The sequence below is a fragment of the Hyperolius riggenbachi genome, chromosome 3, assembly GCF_040937935.1.
Source record: "Hyperolius riggenbachi isolate aHypRig1 chromosome 3, aHypRig1.pri, whole genome shotgun sequence".
Taxonomy (NCBI): domain Eukaryota; kingdom Metazoa; phylum Chordata; class Amphibia; order Anura; family Hyperoliidae; genus Hyperolius; species Hyperolius riggenbachi.
The window spans coordinates 43,485,493-43,513,319 of NC_090648.1; the positions used below are offsets into that span (position 1 = coordinate 43,485,493).

Consider the following 27,827-nt stretch of genomic DNA (forward strand, 5'->3'; position numbering starts at 1 on the left):
TTGCGCTACCCGCCCGCGACCCTTCCCGCCCACTGATTGGAGGGAAGTGACGCGGGCGGGTAGCGTCGATACGGAGGAGGCGGGGGAGCGGCGCTGACTGACAGGCTAAGGTAAACATTTTGCTGGCGACACGCTTCGTGTCGCCAGCACTGCGGGGGGTATAGCGGCGCGCAGGGGGGTCTTGAAGGCACACCATGGGGCAACAGAGGCTGGTGTTAGTGTGCACAACCAGCCTCTATGCCCCACTAGCATAAGTAAATCCCACCTCGGGTTCTCTTTAAAGTAATCCTGTAAGGGAAAAAAGTGCCCCTGGGAGGTACTTACCTCGTGAGGGGGAAGCCTCTGGATCCTAATAAGGCTTCCTTGTCTCTCTCTGACAGCCTGATCAAGCGCTGGCAGCCCTAAACACAGAGACACATTAATATTTACACCTGCGCTCATGCACAGTAGCAGCTCTCTGCTCAGAGGCTCACTGCTCAGTAACGACTCCCTGTTCTACTGCACAGGCGGCTCACGCCTGCGTAGCAGAGTGGGCCCAATAGGGCTCGGGTACTTCCATCGGGGCCCGAGCAGGCAGCCACTAGTGCGCCTGCCAACAAAGGAGATCTTTAAGGGAGCCAGTACTTGATCTTCTCTGCTGCAGAGGATGGGGAAGCCAGCATCCCCTAGGGACACTGCGCCTTGGCCACGCGTATTCTCGTATGCGGTCCCGTGGCCAGGAGCATCCTGCGCATGCGCAGTATAAGAAAATCTCTACGAGGACGTGCGGGCGTCTAAGGCCGCACAGGTGCAGTGCACTCCAACTGCATGAAGTGAAAGTGAGCCGCGGTGTGGGTACGGAGAATCGCGTGGTAACTTCGCGGGCACAGGGTGGCTGGCAGACAGGCATGTGCTCATGAGTAATGACGAGCGCTTACTCGTGATTGAAATGAGCCTTAATTGCCGCAGCTGAGCGGCTGGATTACAAGGGGTTATTTACCCATAATTCCGGCCGGCCGCCCTGCGTTCCAACAGCTTACACCCGTCCTATTAGACGCGTTGCAAGCCTCCCCGCGGTGCACTGCCTCCTTTCGGCTTGAAGGAGGAAGTGCACCATGGTGAGGCTTGCAACGCGACCAATAGGACGCATGCAGGCTGTTTGGAACGCAGGGCGGACTGCGGAATTATGGGTAAATAACCCCTTGTAATCCAGCCGCTCAGCTGCGGCAATTAAGGCTCATTTGAATCACAAGTAAGCACATCGCTGCTGGCAGAAGCCCCAGTTAAAGTGAATCCGAGATAAACTTGCATAATTGTGTTCCTTTCATATAGTTTATATAGGCATTCCTCAAGGCAAATACTTTTTTTGTTTTGTTTTAATACTATAATTCCCTATAAACTAAACAAGCCTCGCCCATAGCTTTTCACAGTGCCTTGGCACTGTAGCAAGGGCTTATGGGAGCTCCGACTGGGTGGGAGGAGGTTACTAGCCAGAGATTTCAGAGGCAGAGGGGAGGAGAGGGGACTGAATTTACACACAGGCAAGCTGATAGCATCTCCAGCCCTCAGCCTGTGACAAACAGAACATGGCTGCCCTCATTGTATCACAGGAATAAATAATCATATACTGTTGAAGCTGATTGCAGCTAGATTTGCTATGTAAACTATCTAAACTTTAGATAAGATATTCAGACAAATTACTTGTTATAGTTAGTTTTTCATCTCGGATCCGCTTTAAGTGAAACGCTTCTGCTTTAAAAACACATGCTTTTCTGCAGACATATGTACTTCCTAATGTCCCATCATGTCGGGAAGGAACAGCTGTAATGCACCTGTGATCCCTGATGTGTATTTCTCGAGTACTCAGTTGAATAAACATTTTTGAAAAAAATATATATAAAATGCGAGGCCGCTGCTCCCCTTGTGGCGCTATAGGGAATTGCTCCCGTGTGCCGCGCCTGCGCAGAAGCCTCCCTAGCCGTGCCTGCCCACACCTCACTCAGCATTCGTTCCTCGCAGCCGGGTGGAGCAAGATGGCGGCAGCTGGGGCTCCGAACGGCGGCGGGATGGAGGTGGACGGTGCGGGTGAGTGCCGGAGCCGCAGCCCGGGGTGCGGGGAGGACGGGGGAGCCCGCAGGGAGCGGCGATGGGACGCCATTGTCGCGGCGATACCCCCGGAGTACAAATGGCCGCCCGGCTGACTGGGCATCCCGCGCTAGGGGGAGACGGGTGGGCGGGAGCAGAACGCCGCACGCTCATTGGCTGGGAGAGCTGTCAGTCAGCGGAGACGAGGGATGTGACGTCACTCGCTGTTATTACTCTGCAGAGAGATGAGTGGGCAGCATGGTGACATTTGTGATCACTGGAGTAATAATAACTCGTTATCAGGAAATGAAATGACAGCAGCAGTACCTATTCCAGTCCGTTTGATATGAAGTAATGGTGGCACAATGCTTCCATTGCTGGCTTATTATGATGAGATTAGATTCTAATTGACATTAGGCCTCATTTACATGGATGTCTCTAAGGCCCCATTCACACTAGAAATCGCTAAATGCTAGCGCAAACGCTGAGCGATTTTCTGGTGTTTTTTCCTAGTGATTTCCCAGCGATCTTTTACTGTATAGAAATCGTTTTTCCAGCGTTTTTTTGAGCGATGAGCATTTTGCGATTTCTAGTTCAATAGAAGCCTGCAGAATCGCTCAGAAAATGCTGCAGGCTATGGGCTAGTTCATGATCGGCGCACCGCTAGCCCACGATTTAAATAAAACCTCTGTGATTAATTGAAATCGCAACCGCTGCAGTGTGAATGTATCCATAGGGATACATTGCAGCAGCGCCGGTGATCAGCAAAGCACACAAGAATCGCCCCAGTGTGAACCAGCCCTATGAGTTTGCATTTCAGCAAATCGCTTAGATGAGAACACTTCAATACACTTTCATTGTACACAAGTTTTTCAGAACACTAGCGATTTCCAGCGATGCTGAAATCGACTGAAAAGCGCTGTAGTGTGAATGGGGCCTTAAACCCACTAGAGCGGTTTTTTTTTTGAGCGTTTAGGAATCGCTTTCAAACACTAGTGATTTCCCTAAACGATCTGCCAATGTAAATGGATGGGACAGATGCCACTAGAGCGGTTGCTATTAAAGGGATACTGTAGGGGGTCGGGGGAAAATGAGTTGAACTTACCCGGGGCTTCTAATGGTCCCCCGCAGACATCCTGTGCCCGCGCAGCCACTCACAGATGCTCCGGCCCCTCCTCCGGTTCACTTCTGGAATTTCAGACTTTAACCTTCCTGGCGGTAAGCCCGAGCTGAGCTCGGGCTATGCCGCCGGAAGGCACCGCTCAGGCCCCACTGGGCCGATTTGCATAATTTTTTTTTTTTTTTTGCTACACGCATCTAGCACTTTGCTAGCTGCGTGTGCAATCCGATCGCCGCCGATCCGTCGCGCTGAGCGGGATCTCCGATCGCCGGAGGCGATCAGAGGGGCTGTGGGTATGCCGCTGAGCTGCGGCTATCATGTAGCGAGACCTTGTCTCGCTACATGTAAAAAAAAAAAAAATAATAATTTTTTTTTTTTTAAAACGGCTTTGCTGCCCCCTGGCGGATTTTGATAAACCGCCAGGAGGGTTAAAGTCTGAAAACCACTGCGCCTGCGTTGCCATGTCCTCGATCCCGCTGATGTCACCAGGAGCGTACTGCGCAGACACAGACCATACTGGGCCTGCGCAGTACGCTTCTGGTGACATCAGCGGGAGCGAGGACACGGCAACACAAGCGCAGTGGTTTTCAGACTTTAAAGTCTGAAATTCCAGAAGTGAACCGGAGGCGGGGCCGGAGCATCGGTGAGTAGCTGCGCGGGCACAGGATGTCTGCGGGGGACCATTACAAGCCACGGGTAAGTTCAACTCATTTTCCCCCGACCCCCACTACAGTATTCCTTTAAGCAAATCGCAGGGCATGCAGCATTTTGGGAGTGTTTGCGCTCCTATGTCAAGTATTGAGGCAAATCGCTCATGAATTGCTACACATGGCGATTTGTGTATGATTTTTAATTACAGCAAACTGTAAAAAAAAAAATTGAAATGTCCAATCAGAATTCAAAATCGCTATCCCAATCGCTGGCAAAAAGCGTACTATTTTTAAAATCGCTAGAAAAACACTAATTCATTACAAAACGCTAATTAAAAACACTAGCGATTGTGATAGCGATTTGTAGTGTGTTCCAGGCCTACGGGGGGGGGGGGGGGGGTAAACTAGAGTTCTATCAATCAAATCACCATTATACCAGTCTATGGGCCTGTATTGGACATAAGAGGCATCATCTGGCAGCAGTGTGTTTATTATTATTATAGTAGAGTCTCTGGTATTCATGGAAAAGCGGCGTTGGAAAATTTGGGAGCGGGGTGATGCCGAAAAACTGCTCCTGAAAAAGTCTCTGTGGAGTATATTACTATTCCCCCTGCAGGCTGCCATTAACGCAGGGGTAAGATGTTCTTCAGCTAAATTAGGCTATTTTTAATGTATTTTGGGCTCCGTGTTTTTGACAGCACCGAAATCACTGCCTGAGCGCCACTATAGTCGTTGTGCCCAAATTTCCCTGCGCTGTTTTGCGCATTTTCGGAGTCTCTGTTTTCCAGCACAGGCATGGATTGCCTGATGCTGGATAACTGTTTCTTTCCCAGTTGCAACCGCAGGTCCCAACATAACACTAACCCCCCCGCACCGAGAAAATACAGAGCAGCAAAGCCCGCAGCGTTTCTAAGTAGTATCTGCTGCACGCTGCTCTGCAGAAGGCACACCCCCATGGATGCCTTGCTACTATCCAGTTAGTTGAGACTATTGGTTGTAAAGGTGACCATTAACCGTACCAAGTTTTTATCTTATGCGATCTTTCAGCACAATTTTTACGGTGACGTCAGACGCCACGCTCAGTTGAAAGAGGAGCGAGTCAATGGCGCAGTTACCGGCTTCCCTCCATAACGCCTCTGAAGATGAGAGAGTCCTCACGAAACAGCTGTCGGGTGGGGGCAGCGCTCTCCATTGTGGGCCTCCTCGGTTTACACCATCTGCTATGCAATAAAAAGCTCTATGGTGAAGTGATACTGGTGCCCGCCCGCTGTTTTCCTGGATTCCAAATTAACGAGGCCTGTACCTATAGACATTACGTAGGGAAGAAGTGAGTCCAGGAGCAACTTAAGGTGGCCATACATCCCTCGATTTGGTGGCCGATCGACCATCTCACTCGATAATTATTATTGAATTGGATGAAAATTGGTGCCACCAAGCAGGGCTGTGTAGTCAGTACAAAAATCTTCCGACTCCAACTCTGAGGGCCCGTTCACACTGGAGGTGTTTTTGGATTTCACGAAGAGTTCACGTTCTGCCTGACGTCAGGAAGTGCAAAAACGGAATCGCTCTGCAAAAACGCTTACCAAAATGTCCAACAAACAGAAATCACGGGAAAGGGAAAAAAATTGTTTCAAAAAAATGTCAGTGAATGCTAACGCGATCAGAACGCAATGTGAACGAGGCCTGACTCCTCAGTTTAGGAAACCATTGACTCCAACTCCAACTCCAGGTACCCAAAATGACTCCGACTCCTCTTCCTTAAAGAGAACCAGAGATGAAGCACCCTCTTGTATTTTACCTTATAAATCAGTGGGAACATGACAGTAAACACCTAATCTGCCCTTTGTTTCATTGTTCTCTGTGTAATCTGACTGTTATCATGTCTGATAAGAATCCCCGACTGAGAAGTCAGGCTGCTCCGTCTAGCTTTGCTACAGAAAGATTATAGCTAAGTCTGTCTTCTGTGGTGTTATTTCAAGCCCAAGCCTGCCCCCTTGTGGCTTTGCTATAATGACTCAGCAATAATCATTCCCAGCAAAGACAGATTTAATTGCTCAGTCTGGGATTCTTGTGACTGCTGTTAACAGACACTTTTAGCAGTGAGGGTGAAACAGAGAGCATGGTAAGTGTTTTCTCTAATGTTCTTACTGATATATATGGTAAAATACATGAGGGGGCTTTGTCTCTGGTTCCCTTTAAGCTCAACATACACCATATAATCTTGGTTGTACAGATTTACCAAATCTATTTAGTATAAGGGCCAACAGATTGAAACTACCTTGAATGATTGATTGGATAAGCTCTTATACTACATAAAAGTGGTAAGATTGAACAACCAAGATTGTATGGTGTGTGTTGAGCCTTAGTTTAATTCTTACCAGGGTTGCGGATTTGGTACAAAAATCTCCTGACTCCGACTCCTCAGTTTATGAAACTACCCACTCCGGGTACCCAAAATTGCTCTGACTCCACAGCCCTGCCGCCAAGTGCATGGCTGAACGACGATGTGACTAATGTCGCACCAGAATTAATTGCATGTATTGATTGGATGGGCTGATAGATGTCGGGTCGTCGTGGTCGATCGGGTGCGAGCAATATTGGGACAAAGGCAAAACAACCCCCAGTGCCGTCAGCATGTATACTGCTTATAGAAGAGCGGGGAATTGTGAAGACGAATGCACACCGCGGGGTGGGCGACACAGGACAGGTCACTGTCAATACCAATTCTGTATTTTGTATATTGCTCTACACCATTGTCTGTATTGTTTTGCACCCCATGTTCGTTACTTTGTACAGCGCCACGGAATATGTTGGCGCTTTATAAATCAATAATGATAAAATAGCATGTGTAGGGAGCTGTAGTGATCTGCCTCATAGGATAATACTACTCACGTGATGTGAATTATGCTGCTTAATGGTGCTTATCTCTTTGCAGTTCTGCCCACGGTGATGGCGCAGGGAGTGACGGGCAGCGTTGCCGTGGCGCTACATCCGCTAGTTATCCTGAATATCTCCGACCACTGGATCCGGATGCGATCACAAGAGGGCCGTCCCGTGCAAGGTAACGCCTTCCATTACAATCAGGGCTGGGTGATGCCAGTATGCGGAGGAACTGTGGGGAATGCCAGGTATCCTGGAAGAGAGATCTCTGGCAGTACTGAACTATGTAAATACAAATGGAAGGACAGATTTAGCCTGCTGGGAAGCACGCATGACTAATCTGTCAGCTTGGGTAGACTTACTGCTTTGTGCTGCATTGTGCCGTTTTACTTGTGTCCGTTTACCTGCTAGTTATATATCGGGAGAGGCATCACAGAAAGCTCTGGCTGGGGGACAATTTTTTAAGGACATCTGAAGTGAAAAGAAAAAAAAAAGACTGCCATATTTCCTAATAAACAATACCAGTCGTGTGGCAGCCCTGCTGATCTATTTGGCTGCAGTAGTGTCTGAATCACACCAGAAACAAGCATGCAGCTAATCTTTTAAGATCTGACAATAATGTCAGAAACGCCCAATCTGCTGCATGCTTGTTCAGGGTCTATGGCTAAAAGTATTAGAGGTGGAGGATCAGCAGGACAGCCAGGCAACTAGTATTGTTTAAAAGGAAATAAATATGGCAGCTTCCATATCCCTCACTTCAGTCGTCCTTTACATTAAAAATACATAGTTTATACTCTGGTTTCTCTTCAGATCACATAAATCTTTCGCCTTTTACTAAAGATTTCCGTGGAGAAGAACAATAATAAAAAAAATACATAGTTTACACTGCAGTTTTGCTGCTCAGTTCCATCTACTTCTCCTCCGTCGTATCAGTTCAAAGGGCGATATGTAAGTGCCTCCACAGACCGGCAATCCTTCTGCTCCCATGGTATGAGGATGATATAAACATAGGGAATATATCATTAAAGGATACCTGAACTGACATGTGACATGATGAGATAGACATGTGTATGTACAGTGCCTAGCACACAAATAACTATGCTGTGTTCCCTTTTTTCTTTCTCTGCCTGAAAGAGTTAAATATCAGATATGTAAGTGGCTGACTCAGTCCTGACTCAGACAGGAAGTGACTACAGTGTGACCCTCACTGGTAAGAAATGTCCCTTTTTATCTCTTTTTTTTTTTTTGCTCTCAGAAGCCATTTTCTGCTAGGAAAGTGTTTTATAGTTGGAATTCCTTATCAGTGAGAGTCACACTGTAGTCACTTCCTGTCTGAGTCAGGACTGAGTCAGCCACTTACATATCTGATATTTAACTCTTTCAGGCAGAGAAAGAAAAAAGGAACACAGCATAGTTATTTGTGTGCTAGGCACTGTATATACATATGTCAGTTTGGGTATCCTTTAACTTCTTTTTGATATGTGGATAACGTGGAAGAAGTGTTTTTTGAATGTTGGTCTAGGAAAGGATGGGGTGTGGCTGTTTCCACATTAGGAATAATGTTCATGGTAAATTTTTCAATAAAATAAACTTTCTGCAACTTTCTGCAGAGTGAGAAGGTCTGCCAGGCTTTCATGGTTTGCCCCTTCCTGAGTCCTGGACCCAGAGAGTTCACAGTGGAGCCCACGTGATCGCTGGGACAGGATGTTGGGGAGAATTTCCCCAACATAGGCACACAAAGCCTTCTAGTACATGTGAGGTTCTCCCACCTGGTCCACCCACTATGTTGAAGATGCCCTCTGTCATGTGATGTGTCCTGTTGTAGATGTCTTCTGTCATGTGATGTGTCCCGTTGTAGATGCCTTCTGTCATGTGTTGTGTCCCGTTGTAGATGCCCTTCTATCATGCAATGTCTCGCGTTGTAGATACCCTCTGTCATGTGATGTGTCCTGTTGTAGATGTCTTCTGTCATGTGATGTGTCCTGTTGTAAATGCCCTCTGTCATGTGATGTGTCCCGTTGTAAATGCCCTCTGTCATGTGTTGTGTCCCGTTGTAGATGCCCTCTGTCATGTGATGTGTCCCGTTGTAGATGCCTTCTGTCATGTGTTGTGTCCCGTTGTAGATGCCCTTCTATCATGCAATGTCTCGCGTTGTAGATACCCTCTGTCATGTGATGTGTCCTGTTGTAGATGTCTTCTGTCATGTGATGTGTCCTGTTGTAAATGCCCTCTGTCATGTGATGTGTCCCGTTGTAGATGCCCTCTGTCATGTGTTGTGTCCCGTTGTAGATGCCCTCTGTCATGTGATGTGTCCCGTTGTAGATGCCCCCTGTCATGTGTTGTGTCCCGTTGTAGATGCCCTCTGTCATGTGATGTGTCCCGTTGTAGATGCCCTCTGTCATGTGATGTGTCCCGTTGTAGATGCCCTCTGTCATGTGATGTGTCCCGTTGTAGATGCCTTCTGTCATTTGATGTGTCCCGTTGTAGATGTCTTCTGTCATGTGATGTGTCCCGTTGTAGATGCCCTCTGTCATGTGATGTGTCCCGTTGTAGATGCCCTCTGTCATGTGATGTGTCCCGTTGTAGATGCCCTCTGTCATGTGATGTGTCCCGTTGTAGATGCCTGCTGTCATGTGAAGAGTCCCTTTTGTCACATTCTCCTTGCTGTCTTCCTTCTCCTCTGCAGTGATTGGAGCTCTCATCGGCAAGCAGGAGGGCAGGAATATAGAAGTGATGAACTCCTTTGAACTGCTGTCCCAGATCAGTGATGACAAGATCACTATCAATAAGGAATATTATTACACCAAGGAGGAGCAGTGTGAGTAAAGACTTCCTCAATCTCCACTAAAAAGGCTCGTACACACAGGAAGGGAGAATCGTGCAAAATAGACGAGGAATGACTTCTCGTTCAGATGTCGTGTGAAAAATTAGGACAAAAATGTCAGCTTTAATGAATGAACCACGACGATGCTCAGCATTTCAAATGACCATCAAGACAGGTCACTTTGGCAGAGAACTGTTCATAGTCAGCAGTGTGAACAATTATTAAAGTGTACCCTAGACGAAAACAGTCTCAGGTTCCATTCTTACCTGGGGGCTTCCTTAAAGGACTTACGATTTCGAAAATTATTAATAAATGTAAATACCTATTGTGATTTAACATCCTTGGGGAACGCCATCCGCTCCCACCGGTCCATACCGGTCTCTTTTATAAATCCCCGGTTCCGGTGGGGTTCCGACTCGATTCCTCAGGTCGTCTTTTGCTGCCCCAATTAACATGGCCGCCAGGTCCTGCCTCGTGGATATAAAGCACGCGAGACCGCCAGGAACGAGGTCAGAGCTGGAGGAGGACTGAGAGCTGTGCAGCTTGCGGCCATGAGAACTGCGTGTGCGCATGCGTGATGAAGCGTGACTTGGCCACGCTACCGGGCCATCCAGCAGGAGACGGGAGTGACCCTGGGAGACGGCGAAGGATGAGCGGCCTCAAGTGGGCTTAAAGTGAATGGGACCGCATTTTTTTAAAAAATTAAGCAAATACTTACCTAAGGAGAGGGAAGGCTCTAGGTCATATAGAGCCTTCCGTCTCCTCTCTCGGTGCCCTCTATCCTGTGCTGGCTCCCCCCGTTTCAATCCCCCGCCAAAAGGGTATTTGTAAGTCTTCGGGAGCCGTGTCCTCTCGAAGACGTGCGGCTCCATACTGCACAGGCGTGACCGTGCAAGAGAGAGCGTGCTTGCGCAGGCGCAGTACAGGGCCGCCCTTCTTCAGGAGCACTCAGGCTCCCTGAAGACTTCTGAAGCCTCCTTTGGCCGGGTAAAGCAGTATTTGACTAAATGAGTCAAATACTGCTACCGGGCGAGCCAGCACTGGACCAAGGGGACCAGGAGAGGAGCTGGAAAGGCTCTATACAACCCAGAGCCTTCCCTCTCCTTGGGTGAGTATCTGTCTCATTTTTTTAAATGCGGTTCCCATTCACTTTAAGGAAGTCCCAGGTATAAAACCTGAGACTGTTTTCGTCTCAGGTTCCCTTTAACGTGTCTGAACTTTTTGGCACGTCACCTAAATCCAGCATCATTTAACGATCCTATCGTTTTGCACTTAGTTTGTCTTCATTTTCTGTCGTTCACAACACATCGCGTGGATATCTTCAGTGATAGACGGTGGAACGATCGTTCATCGGCCGTTTCACAGGATTCTACCTTTCGATGTGTACTTAGCATAAAATGCTTCTTCCTGAACTCCAGCCTTTGCATGGTCCGAATGTGATCTCGGCTGGCTCTGCTGATGCAGGAACAGGTTTGCTCATCTCTTGCCTGTCTATTTTATCTCAGTTAAACAGGTGTTTAAAGACATGGAGTTTCTGGGCTGGTACACAACAGGCGGACCTCCGGATCCCTCAGATGTTCATGTCCACAAACAGGTATGGACTCTTTTTATATGGTAGAAGGATTTTTATCACTTTAATGGCCTTAAGAAGGGTTCGCCCGAAACAAGTCAACATTGTCGCCTTAAAGAACAAGCGACACCCATGCTAACCTAGAAATAAAAAACACATATATAAGTAGATAAATACTACTTCTACTTGCATAACAGATGTATTGTGCTATCCACGTAATGCTTCCTGTGAATTTTATAAAGGAAAAGCAGAAAATCCTATTCTAGGCAGTGGCCATCTTGCCAAGCTAATGCTGACATCATATCCTCCCTGACTCTTGTTTTCTCCCCTCCCTTCTCTTGCTCATTGTGTATTCATTAGCTGCCCTCCTCCCAGAGTCTTCAGACACTCCCACTGAGGTGTATACTAGGAACTACACTGTCTTATCCTCTAATCACTGAGTCACCTCAGCCTTGCTTGTAAACACAAGTAATCAGAGGGTGTGTCAGATAAGACGCTGGCAGGGAAATAAATGGAAGAGGAGGAATATATTATAGATAAAAAGAACTCCCAGCATTCAACTCTTTGGCACTGTTTGGCAGTGTGGGCCAGTGCTCATAATGTATGTGATAACTCCAAACCATAACAGCAGAAAAAGTTTTGCAAGTTTTGAATGTAGGATTAGCATCTTTATCACTTAATACACTCAGACCAGTTGCTGTTGAAATTTGATTTTTATGGTGACAATACCGCTTTAAAACAAATTGTTTGACTAATTTACTATGGGATTCACATTTTGAAGGATGAACTTTGTGATTTTTCTAATGCATCTGTTTGCACTTTTGATATATTAAAGGGGAACTTCAGCCTAAACAAACATACTGGCATTAAGTTACATTAGTTATTTTACCGTAATTAAAATAGATAGGTAATATAATCTCTTACCCACCCTGTTTTAAAAGAACAGGTAAATGTTTGATATCATGAGGGCAGCCATCATTTTGGTTGAAAGGAGGCGACAGGGAGCATGAGACACAGTTCCTACTGTCCTGTGTCCTGATTACCCCTCCCAGTTATGCGCGCTTGGCAACGAGAACAACATCAGAACCACCTTTATCCTTCCCCAAAGCTCAGTGCGGGGAAAAAGGAGAATGCGGCGGCGGCGGGCGGCAAAACGGCGGGGGGGGGGTGCGGACATGCCACTGGAGGAGGGGGGGCAGAGGACAGTGACAGGAGATAGCCTCTGGCCCCCCTCCGTGCGCTCTAACAGCAGCGGCGACCAGGCAGACAAGGGGAGACCAGGCGGCCAATCGCAGTACAGAGAGATGAGTGACAGAGGCATCAGCCAATCAGGCTGATTCAGCATGCCTGTCACTTCTCTCTGTGGCTTGCGTAAACTTTTTTAGAGCCTGGGGCATGAGGATAGAAATCTACAAAAGTAGGAATGATTTGAAACTTTTACATTGCCTGGTTAGCATCCTTTCTACTGCTCTATTAGCATGCAGTAGAGAACTTATTGTGTATTTTCTGCCTAAGGGCTGGTTCAGACGGACGTTTGGAGGCGTCGCGTTCATTGGCGTCGCGGCGGCAATGCGTTCGGGCTTTCAGCAGCGTTCGCGTTGCGTTCGGATGCGGTCGCGTTTTTTCTTCCCCTAGGGGGACATTACCCGTAGAGGTTAACCGCCCCTGGAAGCTACATGTAGCTTCCAGGGGCTCCTTGAACGCCAGGGAAAATCGGCACCCGAACGCCGCGTTCCTGCAAACGCGCATGAAAGCTTGGTACAAACGCTCCCATTCACTTGAATGGGAGCGTTTAACGCCAAGCCCCGAACGCTGGCTGTAAACGCTCTGCAAGCGTCCGTCTGAACCAGCCCTAACAGTTACTTTTTAAAGATTTTTGTCTATTTTTGCATACAAATCCCTTTGAGTTTCCTCAAGTTATTGGATATTATATATCCTTATATTTGGCTAGGACTAAAGGTGTCACCGTCTTTGATACATTTCAAAATGTAAATCAGGGAGAGGAAAGATTTCACAATGGGCAAACTCTGACTAAATGAATATTGTAAACAATAATCAATTGTATTCATTATGTCATTTTCACTGCAGTTCCTCTTTAAAGAGGAACTTCAGCCTAAACAAATATACTGTCATTAAGTTACATTAGTTATGTTAATTAAAATAGATTGGTAATATAATCTCTTACCCACACTGTTTTAAAAGAACATGGAAAATGTTTGTAATTTCATGATGGCAGCCATATTTTTGGTTGAAATGAGGTGACAGGGAGCATGAGACAAAGTTCCAACTGTCCTGTGTGCTGATAACCCTTCCCAGTTGCTAGGCAACGTGAATAACAACATAGGAAATCCCATCATGCTTTGCACAGCATCAGGGAAAAAAAGCCCGGGCAGTTTTCTTTGATGGGTGGAGCTTAGCTAAAAATGTAGCTAAAAATGATGCTTTGGTAAGAAAAACAAAGTTCTGATGCTGTGAAACTGTTAGTGTAACTGCCGGGCATAAAATCAAAAATCAATTCTTTATTTTTATCTGGTAAACAAGTAATAAGGATGCTAATCAGGCAATCCAAAAGTTAAAATCACTATTACTTTTCTTGCTGATAAATGATCATTTCCCAGTTTACCTGACTCTTATTTGGTCCACTACCGCAAAAAGGAAGCTCAGGGCATGCTGGGGTGTCCTTTTGTGCTTCTGTACATTAGTTTAGTCTGAGGGGAAATAAAGAAGCAAAAAAAGAAAACCCAACATGCCCTGCAATTTCCTTTGTGCGGCAACGTACCAAATAAGAGTCAGGTAAACTGGGGAATGATCATTTATAAACAAGAAAAGTAATAGAGATTTTAACTTTTGGATTGTCTGCTTAGAATCCTTATTACTTGTTTACCAGATAAAAATAAAGAATTGATTTTATGCCCGACAGTTACACTTTAAAGAAACACCAAGCCTTTTCAGTTCTGCTGAGTAGATTTTTAGTCCGGAGGTTCACTTTAAGTAGCAGAGCGCAGTAATAATCCATGTTGTCTCTCCAGGTCTGTGAGATTATCGAGTCTCCGCTCTTCCTGAAGTTGAACCCCATGACGAAACATACAGATGTAAGTATCCTGGGCCTGTGTTCCTCTGTAAAGACCTGGAATACTGTGCATTATATGCTGAAGTACTGTGGCCTCTCCCGCTGTCCTGAAAATTCCCTTTGCATTATGTAGCCACCTGTAATCTTCATTCTGTGATCCGCTCTCTGGCCTAGGAATAGACAGGAAGGAAATGGATTGCAAACAGCAGTAGTCAGGCTTACAAGCAGATACTGTTAAGCTTGGAGGTGTATTCTCCACGGTCAGCACGTGATGCATAAGCTGACGTGAAGGAGGTACACACACCAGCACAAGGAATCAGGATATCCTCAGTTTAGTGGAGGAGAGGACTGACTCCAATAGGAGATTGTGGCGCACAGAGCCGGTGCAGATCCGAACAGCCACAAACAATACTTTCGTGATAACGTCTCAGCGCAAGGTAGCGCTGAGCGCATAAACCAGAACTGAGGAGATCAGGGCAGGTAGACAGAATGAAGGCTTGCTTAACTAGCCACTACTTAGTGACAGCAAGCGTCCACAACAAGACAGACTGGAATGAGGTAGCCAATGCGTTTGCAGCGATGGCGTGCCTCACCAAGACAGGACAGGATAGTCAGGAAATAGCAGGATCAAGATAGATGAACGTAACACAGATAAATATACAATAAGTATGATTTCCTAGCGTATTACAATTACAGCTATCAATGAAACTATTTGTAACGTCTGCCTAACATATGTATATATCGGCAATGAACCGATATATAACATAAGCAGGAACACTGACTTAGGACTGGAACGATACAGGGAACAGGACTCAGAAGGATTCGCTATCTCTTCGCAGAGATGAACGCAATCCACAAACGGTAACAGGACAGGATTCAGAAGGATTCGTTATCTCCTCGCGGAGATGAACGCAATCCACAAACAGGACCAGGAGCAGGATACTAACTCAGCACGGGTGATCACGATACGCGCAACCACCAAAACGTGCTGGAAGGCTGACTAACTGAACACAGGAAATAAACAGTTCGTGTACGTATATATCAGCGATACTGATGTATCAACGTAACACAAATACAAGGAAAATAACAAAATGCGCAAGTCTGCGTATATATTGGCGATGAACCAATATATGACACAAGACAAGCAGAGTAACAACTTCTAGAACAAGAGCAGAACTAGGAGGACTCGCTGACCCCTTCGCAGGAGTCAGCGCAGTCCACACGGACTAGGAACGAGGTGGGGCACGAGCAGAGTAACAGACAGAATCTGAGACTATGGTAGCCCATGAGGCATTGCAGGAAGCAGTTCTTTATACTGAGGTCATCCAATGGGAGCAGACCTGCAGATTCCCACACAAGTGAATGGTAATTAATCACAGGCTGATAGCAGGAAAAGGCAGACAATGATATGCAGCCTGCAGGAAAGGGATTGCCCCTCCATTGCAGCAGACAATGTTTATTTACACAAAAGCATATTAAACTGTCATTAACTTCAGAGCGACTGCAGATGGAATCAGCAACTAGTTTAAGTGCAAACCAAACTATGCAAGCAAATGCATGTAATGACATTAGAACTGCTTGGTTTGCAATACCACTGCAGTCAGCAGTAAACGCTGCAGAAGCGATCATAACAGTACCCCCCCCCCCCTTAAACGCGGCCTCTGGACGCCTATAAAAACTGACATATTTCTCCTGAACCACCCAAACCAAAAAATCAGAAGTGGGAAATCCAGCAAACTGATCTGACTGAAAATTCATGAAGGTCGGATCAGCCCGACAAAACCAAATTCCCGAATCAGTCTCACCAAAACTAGACCAATTGGAACCAGAACCTACCGAACCATGCCCGTCAGCACTACAAGCCTCAGTGTGATACCCATCAGAACCACGACTTCCAGAAAAAAACCCCAAGAAACTCTCTGAGCGATACCCACCGCCTTCCAGGGACCGTCCAAAAACGCCAAAGCCTTTGCAATGCCCACCGGAACTGTCCTTACCAACACAAAACCCACTGTTGAACCAGTCCAAGGTACCAGGACAAGTTTCCTCAGAGATCTCCCAGAACACTTGGAAGCTCCAAAGAGATCCCCACAGGTCAGAACGCCCCTTAGGCTCACATGGAGAACTATCAAGAACCTCTATGGAACCCAGGGCAACTCCAGAGTCAGGGTCACAAGGACAAACATCAAGATCAGGGCTTTTAGGGACCAGAACCATCTCCGGGCATGCAGGCCAACCGGCAACATCAGAACATGTCTCCACTAGGGAAGCACGTGAGCACGCTAACACAGACACACTTGGGCACTCTGGCATACGAAGCACATCTGGGCACACCGGCACAAGAGAAACCTCTGGGCATGTCAAGGAACTGCGAACCTCAAAGTCAGTCAAGACAGGACCGAAACCAGAACTGGGCAAAAAAAATTCATCATGACTAGACTTCACAGTTACTGGATTCTCATTAAAAACTGCAGGATCAGACTTAGATGTCGCTGATTCCAGCAAGGTTATTAACAAATCATGTTCAGGGGCATTTACAAGACAGGGCAAATCTTCTGATGTATGCACTGAACTAGACAGGGTTCCCATAGCTTCTTCTGGACTAGACAGAGACTCATCAAATACACTGGATTGGAGCTCATGAAGGGCTGCAAAACAAGTCAGCATTGCAGCAATCCCCACTGAACTAGGCAAAACTGAGAAACTCACTGGACAGGAAGGGGACTCTGGAACTACTGCCACACCGGCCAGAAAACCAGAATTTTCCAGGATACAGGGCTGGGTTTCAGAAACACTCATTAACCCGGACTGAAATTCTGAGATTTCTATTATTTTTTTCCAGCGAGTCAGAATTATCCATGTTACAGGGCAATACTTCTGAAACATTCAGAGGACAGGGCTGAGGTTCCCTGACTACTGTGAGATCAGAGAGGGACTCAACATCTTTAGCTAAATCAGACTGTGTACAGGGCAAGGTATCAAAAACGCTTGCTGACAAAGACAATGTTTCAATAGCTTCTGCTTCACTGGGCAGAGATTCATCAAGTTTTATTAGAGCAGACTGTAATTCCAAAACAGCTGCTAAACAAGTGAATACTACTGCAACACCCACTGAAGTAAGCAGTGCCTCAGACTCCTCTACTAGAGGATCTGAAGTATTCAAAGTACTGGGTGAAGCATAAGACTCTGCGACCACAGCTTCACTGGACAGGATCACTGAACAGACCATATCGCAGGGCAAAACCATGGAAGCAGTTGCTGGACAGCATAATGATTCTGTGACCTGAGCTTCATTGGGAAGATCTACTGCACAATTCATGGTACAGGGCAAATTTACTGGAACATTTTCTGAACAAGGTAATAATTCTACGATTTCAGGTTCACATAGCAGATGCTCTGAGCTATTCACGAAACTAGAGCGAGGTGTAGAGACAGGAAGATCAAGAAACAAAGTTTGTGCATCTGAAGCACTATTCAATTGTAAAATTGGGAAATTCAGATACTGGGGTTCTGAGGTTTCTAGACAGGATTGCTGGGACTCAGAAACGAATGTAGTGCATCTATTGGCATCTGCTGGATCAGACAGGAGTTGAACTTTATTAACACAGGTAATTTCTGCAGAAGTGTTTGCAGAGACAGGCAAGATTTTTCTGGTGTCTGTTTCACTGAACAAAGACTCATGAGTACTGGCTAGGCTGGACTCAGAAGTCAACAGGACCTCTGGATTCTCTGCTGAGAAATTTGTGCAGGGCAAAGTTAAGAAAGTATCAGTGGCTTCTGTTTTACTGGGAAGTAACACTGAGTTATCCATGGTACAGGGTGGAGTTACAGGAACATTCACAAGACATGGCAGGGACTCAGTAACTGGAGAAGTGGGACAGTCTCCAATTGACAGTGTGTCTTCCCTGGTATCAACTGATTGAATCGCATAAAAATCGTCCAAAATCATTTTCCACACATCGATCAATGGAGCCACAAAGTCATACCCACACACACCAGTTTTTATTAGGTTATAGGCAGACTTAATGCATGCATTCAATACTAATTCACTTTTTGCACTGTAAAACTGACAAAATGAACTTGCATCTTTCTTCCATTCATAGACCAGGGCTTCCATCTCTCCTTTCTCAAATGGAGGATCCCATGCATATTTAACAGCTGAGCATTCAAGCTGATCATAGTTTGCAAATGTGTTAGTGGCAGAAACATACATTGGGTTATTTAGCAGGTGATTGGCCGATTTCTTATTCCTAAGGATCTCCAATACCTGTAGCAAGTGTTGAACTGTAGTGTATGCAAATTTCCCTTACTGCACGAATAAATTGATCTGTTCAATACTCTGTAATATATCTTCATAATCATATTCAGATAATTCATTTAAACAAGAACTTTTATTTTCCCTGGCTAGCAATGAAAGTTCATTAGTAGTTTCATAGGTCCATTTGACTCCCCTGAATGGTGACTGAATTTCATTATCTGCTACTGACGGAGTCTCATTACAGATCTGATGCGCAGTCGCCAAGGGCAACGACTCCGCTGATTGTAACGCTTTTCTTTTGGAGCGTTTACGTTTGGCTTTAGACCCTGCTGCCTTAGGTGATTTATTCAAAGCAGAAGAAAAGTTATCAAAACAATTATCTGCTTGCTGATTATTTTTGTAGGCAGTAGAAGGAGCAGCTGATTGACAAGCTGCCAGGAGCTTATCAAAAGGGCTAGGCAAATCGGTTTTGCGCAGCCAGTTATGGATCACAAACGCTAGAAATTCCAGCGGTCTTTCTTTCAAATTCGTATGATCCAAGACATCGTACGCCCACTGGAACAAATTTCCCTTAAACAAAACATAAATTAACTGGGGGGCCCACGTTGAAACAGGAGTAGCCTGGAGCTCGGGATTGGCCAAAAACCTGGTACATTCAGAAAAAAACTCATTTTCTGTTTCAGAATTAAGTTTCTCAAATTTCTTAAAGGAACAGGAACCATAACAAACAGTGTCATTTTTGCTGGGAACCCCCCCCCCCACACACACACATTGGGGATTGGTAATGGGGCTACCATAATGTTAAGCTTGGAGGTGTATTCTCCACGGTCAGCACGTGATGCATAAGCTGACGTGAAGGAGGTACACACACCAGCACAAGGAATCAGGATATCCCCAGTTTAGTGGAGGAGAGGACTGACTCCAATAGGAGATTGTGGCGCACAGAGCCGGTGCAGATCCGAACAGCCACAAACAATACTTTCGTGATAACGTCTCAGCGCAAAGTAGCGCTGAGCGCATAAACCAGAACTGAGGAGATCAGGGCAGGTAGACAGAATGAAGGCTTGCTTAACTAGCCACTACTTAGTGACAGCAAGCGTCCACAACAAGACAGACTGGAATGAGGTAGCCAATGCGTTTGCAGCGATGGCGTGCCTCACCAAGACAGGACAGGATAGTCAGGAAATAGCAGGATCAAGATAGATGAACGTAACACAGATAAATATACAATAAGTATGATTTCCTAGCGTATTACAATTACAGCTATCAATGAAACTATTTGTAACGTCTGACTAACATATGTATATATCGGCAATGAACCGATATATGACATAAGCAGGAACACTGACTTAGGACTGGAACGATACAGGGAACAGGACTCAGAAGGATTCGCTATCTCTTCGCAGAGATGAACGCAATCCACAAACGGTAACAGGACAGGATTCAGAAGGATTCGTTATCTCCTCGCGGAGATGAACGCAATCCACAAACAGGAGCAGGATACTAACTCAGCACGGGTGATCACGATACGCGCAACCACCAAAACGTGCTGGAAGACTGACTAACTGAACACAGGAAATAAACAGTTCGTGTACGTATATATCAGCGACACTGATGTATCAACGTAACACGAATACAAGGAAAATAACAAAATGCGCAAGTCTGCGTATATATTGGCGATGAACCAATATATGACACAAGACAAGCAGAGTAACAACTTCTAGAACAAGAGCAGAACTAGGAGGACTCGCTGACCCCTTCGCAGGAGTCAGCGCAGTCCACACGGACTAGGAACGAGGTGGGGCCCGAGCAGAATAACAGACAGAATCTGAGACTATGGTAGCCCATGAGGCATTGCAGGAAGCAGTTCTTTATACTGAGGTCATCCAATGGGAGCAGACCTGCAGATTCCCACACAAGTGAATGGTAATTAATCACAGGCTGATAGCAGGAAAAGGCAGACAATGATATGCAGCCTGCAGGAAAGGGATTGCCCCTCCATTGCAGCAGACAATGTTTGTTTACACAAAAGCATATTAAACTGTCATTAACTGCAGATGGAATCAGCAACTAGTTTAAGTGCAAACCAAACTATGCAAGCAAATGCATGTAATGACATTAGAACTGCTTGGGTTACAATACCACTGCAGTCAGCAGTAAACGCTGCAGAAGCGATCATAACAGATACTCGATCACAGTTGTGAGATTCAAATCGCAGGTAGGCAAGTCGCTGTCAGGCTCCCTGCACACTCCATGCCATTCCGATTTTAATCATTTTTTACATGCGACTTCGATTCCGATTTTTAATCGTTACTGCAGGCTGCGTTTTTCTGTTGATAGCATTCAGGGAAAATCGGAATTGCAAATCGGAATCGCATGCAGTGTGCAGGGAGCCTAATACTGCAGAGTTTTGAGGGCAGAGGGAGAGCCGGAGAAAGATGGCACCAATCACAACACTGCTATACATGTACAGATTGCCGGTAGTGGAATATTGTTTATATACAGGTGAAACTCAAATATATCATGCAAAAGTCCATTTATTTCAGTAATTCGACTTATAAAGGTGAAAGTAATATATGAAATGGACTCATTACATGCAAAGCGAGATATTTCAAGCCTTTATGTGTTATAATATTGATGATTATGGCTTACAGCTTATTATGAGAACTCCCAAATCACAATCTCAGCCCATTAGAACATTGAAAATGTTCCATATTCCAGGCTCAAAGTGTCAGACGCTAATCAGCTAATTCCTCCAAAACATCTGCAAAGGGCTCCTATTTCATATATTAGCTTCACCTTTTACGTTGAATTGAGTTTCACCTGTACATAGAGCTATGGGGTTCTCATATCTCTGCAGGGGAGGAAAACCAATAATGGATTACAATCATGTGATCAGGAGGCAGGTTGATTTTCCTGGTTTCAGCATCAGAAACACTTCCTAGATTTATATATTGCTGTATATTGGTGTGTAGCTCTACCCTTCCAATGGTGCTTAGCTGCCCTAGGCCGATTAGCTATGCAGAATTCTTCCCCCAGATCATTCTAGGAGACTAGGTATATTTTGTACTAGCTTTAGAACTCTCAGTAAACAAACATTCTGCAGAGATCAAATGACAGGACTAAAGATGGTGCCACCTGGAATAAATTTCAGAATGTAAATCAGGGAGAGGAAAGATTTTACAATAGGCAAACAAATGAAAATTGTTTTGGTAGCAAAAAGGAGGGGGTGTGGTTTAACAAGGAGGTAGGGGTGTGGGCAGTGTCTAGACAGATGTGTGCTCCCAAGTAGCATAGAGAGCAGTCTGGAGGTTGGCCTGGGAGGGGGTGAGGATGTCACATGACCCTTGCAGTTCAGAAGCCTGTTTTGTAAATACTGTATCTGGTATTTTCCATTTTTGGAGGGGGGAGAGAGAATTCCCAAGCATGGACATTAACTGTCTGCCTTTCTTCCCTTACAGCTTCCAGTCAGTGTTTACGAGTCGGTGATTGACATTGTGAATGGAGAGGTGAGTTCAGCTTCACTGAATCTGAGGGGAAATATGTGGGGTACATTGATGACTGCCTATGAATTATTTGACGTACTCGGATGTTGTGGGTTCATTCGATTTTTAAATTAAACCTTCCAGCCGGGACACCAGGCAACGTCTTGTTAGGTTGCCCAGTGTGCTCCCAGCCCCCTCCGCTGTCAGCCATGTTAAAAGGAAGGTCCGAGCACTTGAGGAATTGTGCTGACAGCACTGCACATGCTCAGTAGCCTGGGTCACGGACCTTAAAGAGGAACTGTAACGACAAAACGTCCCCTGGGGGGTACTCACCTCGGGTAGGGGAAGCCTCCGGATCCTAATGAGGCTTCCCACGCCGTCCTCCATCCGTCAGGGGTCTCGCTGCAGCCCTCTGTGCAGCGGTGACGTAATATTTACCTTCCTGGCTCCTGCGCAGGCGCTCTGACGGCTGTCTGCTCCGAAGTAGGCGGAAATACCCGATCGCCGTCGGGTCTGCTCTACTGCGCAGGCGCAAGTTTCCGGCGCCTGCGCAGTAAAGCGGACCTGACGGAGATCGGGTATTTCCGTGCCGAAAGCCGCCACAGCGCCCCCGCTGGAACCAGCAAAGGTAAATATTGAAGCTACAGTCGGCTCTGTCGCCGGCTGTTCGGAGGGCTGCAGCGAGACCCCCGTGGGACAGAGGACGGCGTGGGAAGCCTCATTAGGATCCGGAGGATTCCCCCACCTGAGGTGAGTAACCCCCAGGGGAGGTTTTTGTTGTTACAGAGTCTCTTTAAAGGACACATCCGAGCATTATGAAAATAAAAAAATCCACTTACCTGGAGCTTCCTCCAGCCCCCTGCACCCGTCTTGTACCCTCGCTGCAGCTCCAGTGGCTTCCTGTGTCCTCTGGTGGAGATGCCAACCTCGCCAGGTCTGCTTCCAGGTCGGCTTCTTCTGCGCTCCAGCATGCGGCTCACTGGTTGCACTGATGTCATCCGGACTGTACTGCGCAGGTGCAGAATTACTGCACAGTACAGTCCGGATGATGTCAGTGCGACTCTTAAGAGCCGCTTGCGCAGGGACAGTGGACATCCTGCGCCGGAGAGGACCCCGGGCCACCGGCGGTGAGTGGAGCTGCGGCGAGGGCACAAGACTGGTGCATGGGGCTAGAGGAAGCCCCAGGTAAGTGGATTTTTTTTATTTTCATAGAGCTCGGATGGGTCCTTTAAGGTCTGTGACTCAGGCTACTGAGCATGTGCAGTGCTGTCTGCCAATCCCTCGATCGTTCTCCCATGGCTGGGAGCATTCTGTGGATTAACTAACCGCGAGTGCTGCATACTCACCTGTCACGGCAGCACAACTCTTCACCTCCTCCTGTGTTTGTCGTCTTTTTGAGTTGCCATTGTGAGCGCCTGTACCATGTGACATCACAGCATATAGTGACGTCACAGTCACATGGTACTGGCGCTCGCGGTGGCAATTCAAAAAGACACCAAACATAGGAGCAGGTGAGAAGTTGTGCTAGGTCAGTATACAGCACTCACTGCTGGCTCTGTTGGGGGCAGGATGGCTGCGATAGGACAATTTCCAGTAGATTTTATGCTGAAATCTTTTAGAAATCTGTCTGCAGTGTGTGGGCCGGCAGTATATCCTGAACAGAGAGGGATCTATCTGATGGTTGATCTGGTTGGCCATGATCTAATGCAGTGCTGTCCAACTGGTGGCCCGCGGGCTGCCTCCGGCCCACCAGGCCTCCTGAAGAATTGAGCGGCCGGTCTGTGCTTCAGGAACGAGATGTGAGATGTTCTCTGAACATCTGCATGAGGCTTCCTGCTGCCCTGAATTCCCCTGTGAATACAATGCTCATGTGTACTGCTGGCCACTGTGACCAGTGGATGGAGCACTATGCTGCTACAGCTGCCTGCCAAGGTGTATACAACATCCTTATGTGGCTCTGGGGAAGCCGTATCCCTGCTGTGCATTTTTATTTAAGAGGAACATTTTATTAAAGGGAAACTCTGCCTAATGTGTTTTTTGAGGGGGAAAACTCTGCCTGGTGTTCTTAGGGGAGGGGGGGGGGGGGCAGAACAATGCCAAATTAGGCAAACTTCTGATCTGATCAAACATCTTATCTGCATGCTTGTTCAGGGCATATGGCTAGAAGTATTAGAGGCAGAGGATCAGCAAGACTGCCAGGCAACTGGTATGGTTTAAAAGGAAATCAATATGGCAGCCTCCATATCCCTCTCATTTCAGGTGTGCTTTAACATTTGCATATAAAACCTTTCCTGACACCAGGCTTTAATGTGAGAGAGAAGAGGGGACAGCGCATGAATGCATGTTGGTTCCCTTTCTTATTTCAGTTTGCAAAACATACCTCAGTTGTTCACCATGACATTAATGCTAAATGACCGCCAGGCATCTCTTCTCATGCTCCTGCTGTTTGTTCCTTCCAGGCCACCATGCTGTTGGCTGAGCTCCCGTACACGCTGGCCACAGAGGAAGCAGAAAGAATCGGAGTAGATCATGTGGCCCGAATGACGGCTACGGGGAGTGGAGAAAACTCAACGGGTAAGTATGGGACACTGTGCTGGAGAAGAACGGGTGGGATAGAGGGAGGTTGCTGATCCTTGCCAATGTCTGCTTGCAGTGGCCGAGCACCTCATCGCCCAGCACAGCGCCATCAAGATGCTGCACAGCAGAGTCCGGCTTATCCTGGAGTACGTGAGAGCGGTAGAAGGAGGTGAGTATGATCATCTACTCTTACACATCTGTGGAGTCATTCCTGCAGTGTAACCCTCTGTCATCTGCCCCACAGGAGAGGTGCCCTTTAACCACGAGATTCTGCGGGAGGCCTCCGCTCTGTGCCACTGTCTCCCTGTACTCAGCACGGACAAGTTCAAGACAGATTTCTACGATGTGAGTGAAAATTGCTCTTAATTTGTCATCATTCTGATTCTCTTTACCTCTAGATCAAGGGTGTCAAATACAAAGCAGGCCAAAATGGCAAGCTGAGCCCAAGTCGCTGGCCAAACTTAATATCTACTGGCCACCTCCCTCCTTTATACAGTTCCCTGGTGTCTAATGGCCTCCCCTGTACAGTTCCCTGGTGTGTAGAGCCGACTCCACCCCCCCCCCCCCCCCCCCCATACAGTTCCCTGGTGTCTAATGGCCTCCCCTGTACAGTTCCCTGGTGTGTAGAGCTGAACCCCCCCCCCACTCACTTATACAGTTCCCTGGTGTATAATGTCCTCCCTCCCCTGTACAGTTCCCTGGTGTCTAATGGCCTCCCCTATACAGTTCCCTGGTGTGTAGAGCCGACTCCACCCCCCCCCCCCATACAGTTCCCTGGTGTCTAATGTCCGCCCTACCCTGTACAGTTCCCTGGTGTCTAGTGTACCCCTGCCACCCCTAGTGGCCCCTCTTCTACACCTACCTGGTTTCCTTGTGTTTAGTGGTCCCCCTTCCACCCTTAAAAAGTTTCCTGGTGCCTAGTGCACCCCTAAACAGTTCTCTGGTGTCTAGTGTCTCTCCCCCATATGGTTTCCCTGGTGTCTAGTGTCCACCCTCCCCTGTATAGTTCACTGGTGTCTAGTGTTCCCTCCCACCCCTATATGTTTGCCTTGTGTCTATCGGCCCCCCTTCTACACCTACATGGTTCCCGTGTCTAGTGCTCCCCCTTGCACCCCTAAACAGTTCCATGGTGTCTAGTGCCCCCCTCCCACCCCTATATGGTTGCCTTGTGTCTAGTGGACCCGCCTCCCACCCCTAAACAATTTCCTGGTGTCTAGTACTCCTCCTTGCACCCCTAAACAGTTCTCTGGTGTCTAGTGTCTCTCCCCATATGGTTTCCCTGGTAAACTAGGGCTTCACCTCCAACCTCTAACATAGCTTCTATTTTTGGGGAATTTGCTCTATACAATCTGCGTAGAATCCTCTGGCAGCTGGTTGCTATTGGTTATGTCCACTTGTGTGTATGCGAATGCCTGTATCGTTGATCCTTTGCTACCTTATCTTGTAACCTTTGTACCCTGTTTTGCCCACCAGTACTTTGAAATGAAAGGAACATTCCTATCTTCTGTAAATATAAAGTAATTTACGAGCGTTTGTAGACATTTTTCATTTTGGGCACAGTAACACGTCCCGTGGACCACTTCTTGCTTGTAGATAGCATTCTGTGTATGATCAACCTAATTTATATCCTTCTATTTTCAGCAATGCAATGATGTGGGCTTAATGTCCTACTTGGGAACCATCACCAAGACCTGCAACACCATGAACCAGTTTGTCAACAAATTCAACATCCTGTATGACCGGCAGGGAATCGGGAGGAGAATGAGGGGCCTCTTCTTCTAAGGTGGCTTCCTTTCGGGAGGAGGCCGGGACCTGGATACTGGGTTGTCTTCTGTAAATGGACTTTTGTAAACAAACTAGCCACCTTTGCTCTGTTATCGTTATTATTGAAAATACTTCAGTAAATTCTATGATATGACCCTTCATGTCGCAGTTCTTCATGCCATGCTCTTATTCTAGACAGTATTCAAAAATACATACAATACAGAAGAGGGAAGCCTCTGGATCCTGTAGAGTATTCCCAAGCTGTCCTCTGGTCTCCCGTTGTCTACCATGCCCCCCCCCCCCCCCCCCCCCCCAGTTCCCAGAAGAATTGTAACAACGGCTTGTCAAAATGAACATCGGGGCTGCACTACCCTTGTCGCGAGTGCAGAGGTAAGGCTGAGCTCGCGCTGGTGCCAGAAGAGGAGCGTGGCCCCGATGTTCCGGAGGCTCCAGGTCAGCGGCGGAGATCCGGAGGACAGCGTGGGAAACCTCTGGAAAATCCAGAGGCTTCCCTCTTTTTAGGTAAGTACTTGATTTTTCACCTGAGGTTTGTCTTGGTTATGCTTTAAAGCAACCCTGAAAGGATATGAAAAAAACTTGCCTAAGAAGGGGTAATGCTCTGGACTCCGTAGAGCCTTCCCGGTTCTCTTTCTGTCTCCTCCTTCCCCTGCTGTCCCTGTTGGAGTGTTCGGGACTCCTCAGAAGGCTTCGATAGGACTCACGACCCAGAGTGCTTGAGAAGATCTATAGACTTAGAGATTTGGTACTCTCCTATTCACTTGTGCAGCTACCCGGTACGGCCAACGTACTCCAGCCCACATGTGCACCAGAGGAGGTAGAGGACTCCCCTCCCCCCCCCTGCCCAAGAGCTGCATGTAAGGCATTGCTTCAATTTATGGACCCTATTCGGGATTTTGGATACATATTAATCACTTTTAATGGACCATCTGCATGAGACAAAGCCTTTCTGTCCTAGCAGATTGGTGCCAGTAACCTTAGATGGATCAATGAAATTAGTCACCAGTCTAGAGTTAAGTCTCGGGGGGCCTTCTGTAGACAAGATTATGGTAGCTCTGGCATATGCTTCATAAGAACACCATCCATCCTCAGTATTTTCCAATGTTTTTGTATTAAATTTTCTACTGGGCAGCACAGTGGTGTAGTGCAGTGATCTGCAAACTTGGCCCTCCATCTGTTAGGGAACTACAAGTCCCACAATGCATTTGCTCTTATGAATCATGACTGTGGCTGTCAGACTCCTGCAATGCGTTCTGGGACTTGTAGTTCCTTAACAGCTGGAGAGCCAAGTTTGCAGATCAATGGTGTAGTGGTTAGCTCTCTTGCCTTGCAGAGCTGGGTGCACGGTTTGGATCCCAGCCAGGGCACTATCTGCACAGAGTTTGTATGTTCTCACTGCTTCTTTTCCTCCAGACACTCTGTTTTATTCACCCATCCTAAAAACATACAAATAAGTAAATTGGCCTCCCCCTACATTGGCCTTGGAATACCATACACGATTTATAACATAGACATAGTACTATAGTATGGATTGGATTGTGAGCGCC

The 27,827-nt window shown here is 46.9% G+C and overlaps 1 protein-coding gene and 1 non-coding gene across 4 annotated transcripts; both read left to right on the top strand.

The window, feature by feature from the left end:
- Positions 1-1,948: 1,948 nt before the first annotated feature.
- COPS6 (COP9 signalosome subunit 6) lies at positions 1,949-26,416 on the top strand. Of its 3 annotated transcripts, none has more exons than XM_068274039.1 (10): positions 1,949-2,064; positions 6,770-6,895; positions 9,401-9,532; positions 11,044-11,132; positions 14,138-14,200; positions 21,898-21,945; positions 24,381-24,495; positions 24,575-24,667; positions 24,743-24,843; positions 26,140-26,416. In XM_068274039.1, the coding sequence occupies exons 1-10, from the start codon at positions 2,013-2,015 to the stop codon at positions 26,278-26,280; spliced, it is 960 nt and encodes a 319-aa protein (XP_068130140.1). In that variant the 5' UTR covers positions 1,949-2,012; the 3' UTR covers positions 26,281-26,416. The 3 variants fall into 3 exon arrangements, with proteins under 3 accessions (XP_068130140.1, XP_068130141.1, XP_068130142.1); XM_068274040.1 differs by lacking the exon at positions 1,949-2,064 and adding an exon at positions 2,295-2,346; XM_068274041.1 differs by lacking the exon at positions 1,949-2,064 and adding an exon at positions 2,327-2,415.
- Positions 7,506-7,615, top strand: LOC137564843 (U5 spliceosomal RNA). The gene has a single exon (XR_011030908.1). It is a non-coding gene; the product is annotated as a U5 spliceosomal RNA (small nuclear RNA).
- Positions 26,417-27,827: the final 1,411 nt, after the last annotated feature.

Coding starts and splice junctions, on each gene's coding strand:
- COPS6 (XM_068274039.1), top strand. CDS start 2,013: ATGGCGGCAGCTGGGGCTCCGAACGGCGGCGGGATGGAGGTGGACGGT. Junction 9,533..11,043: donor TTACACCAAGGAGGAGCAGT/GTGAGTAAAGAC, acceptor ATTTTATCTCAG/TTAAACAGGTGTTTAAAGAC. Junction 11,133..14,137: donor ATGTTCATGTCCACAAACAG/GTATGGACTCTT, acceptor TTGTCTCTCCAG/GTCTGTGAGATTATCGAGTC.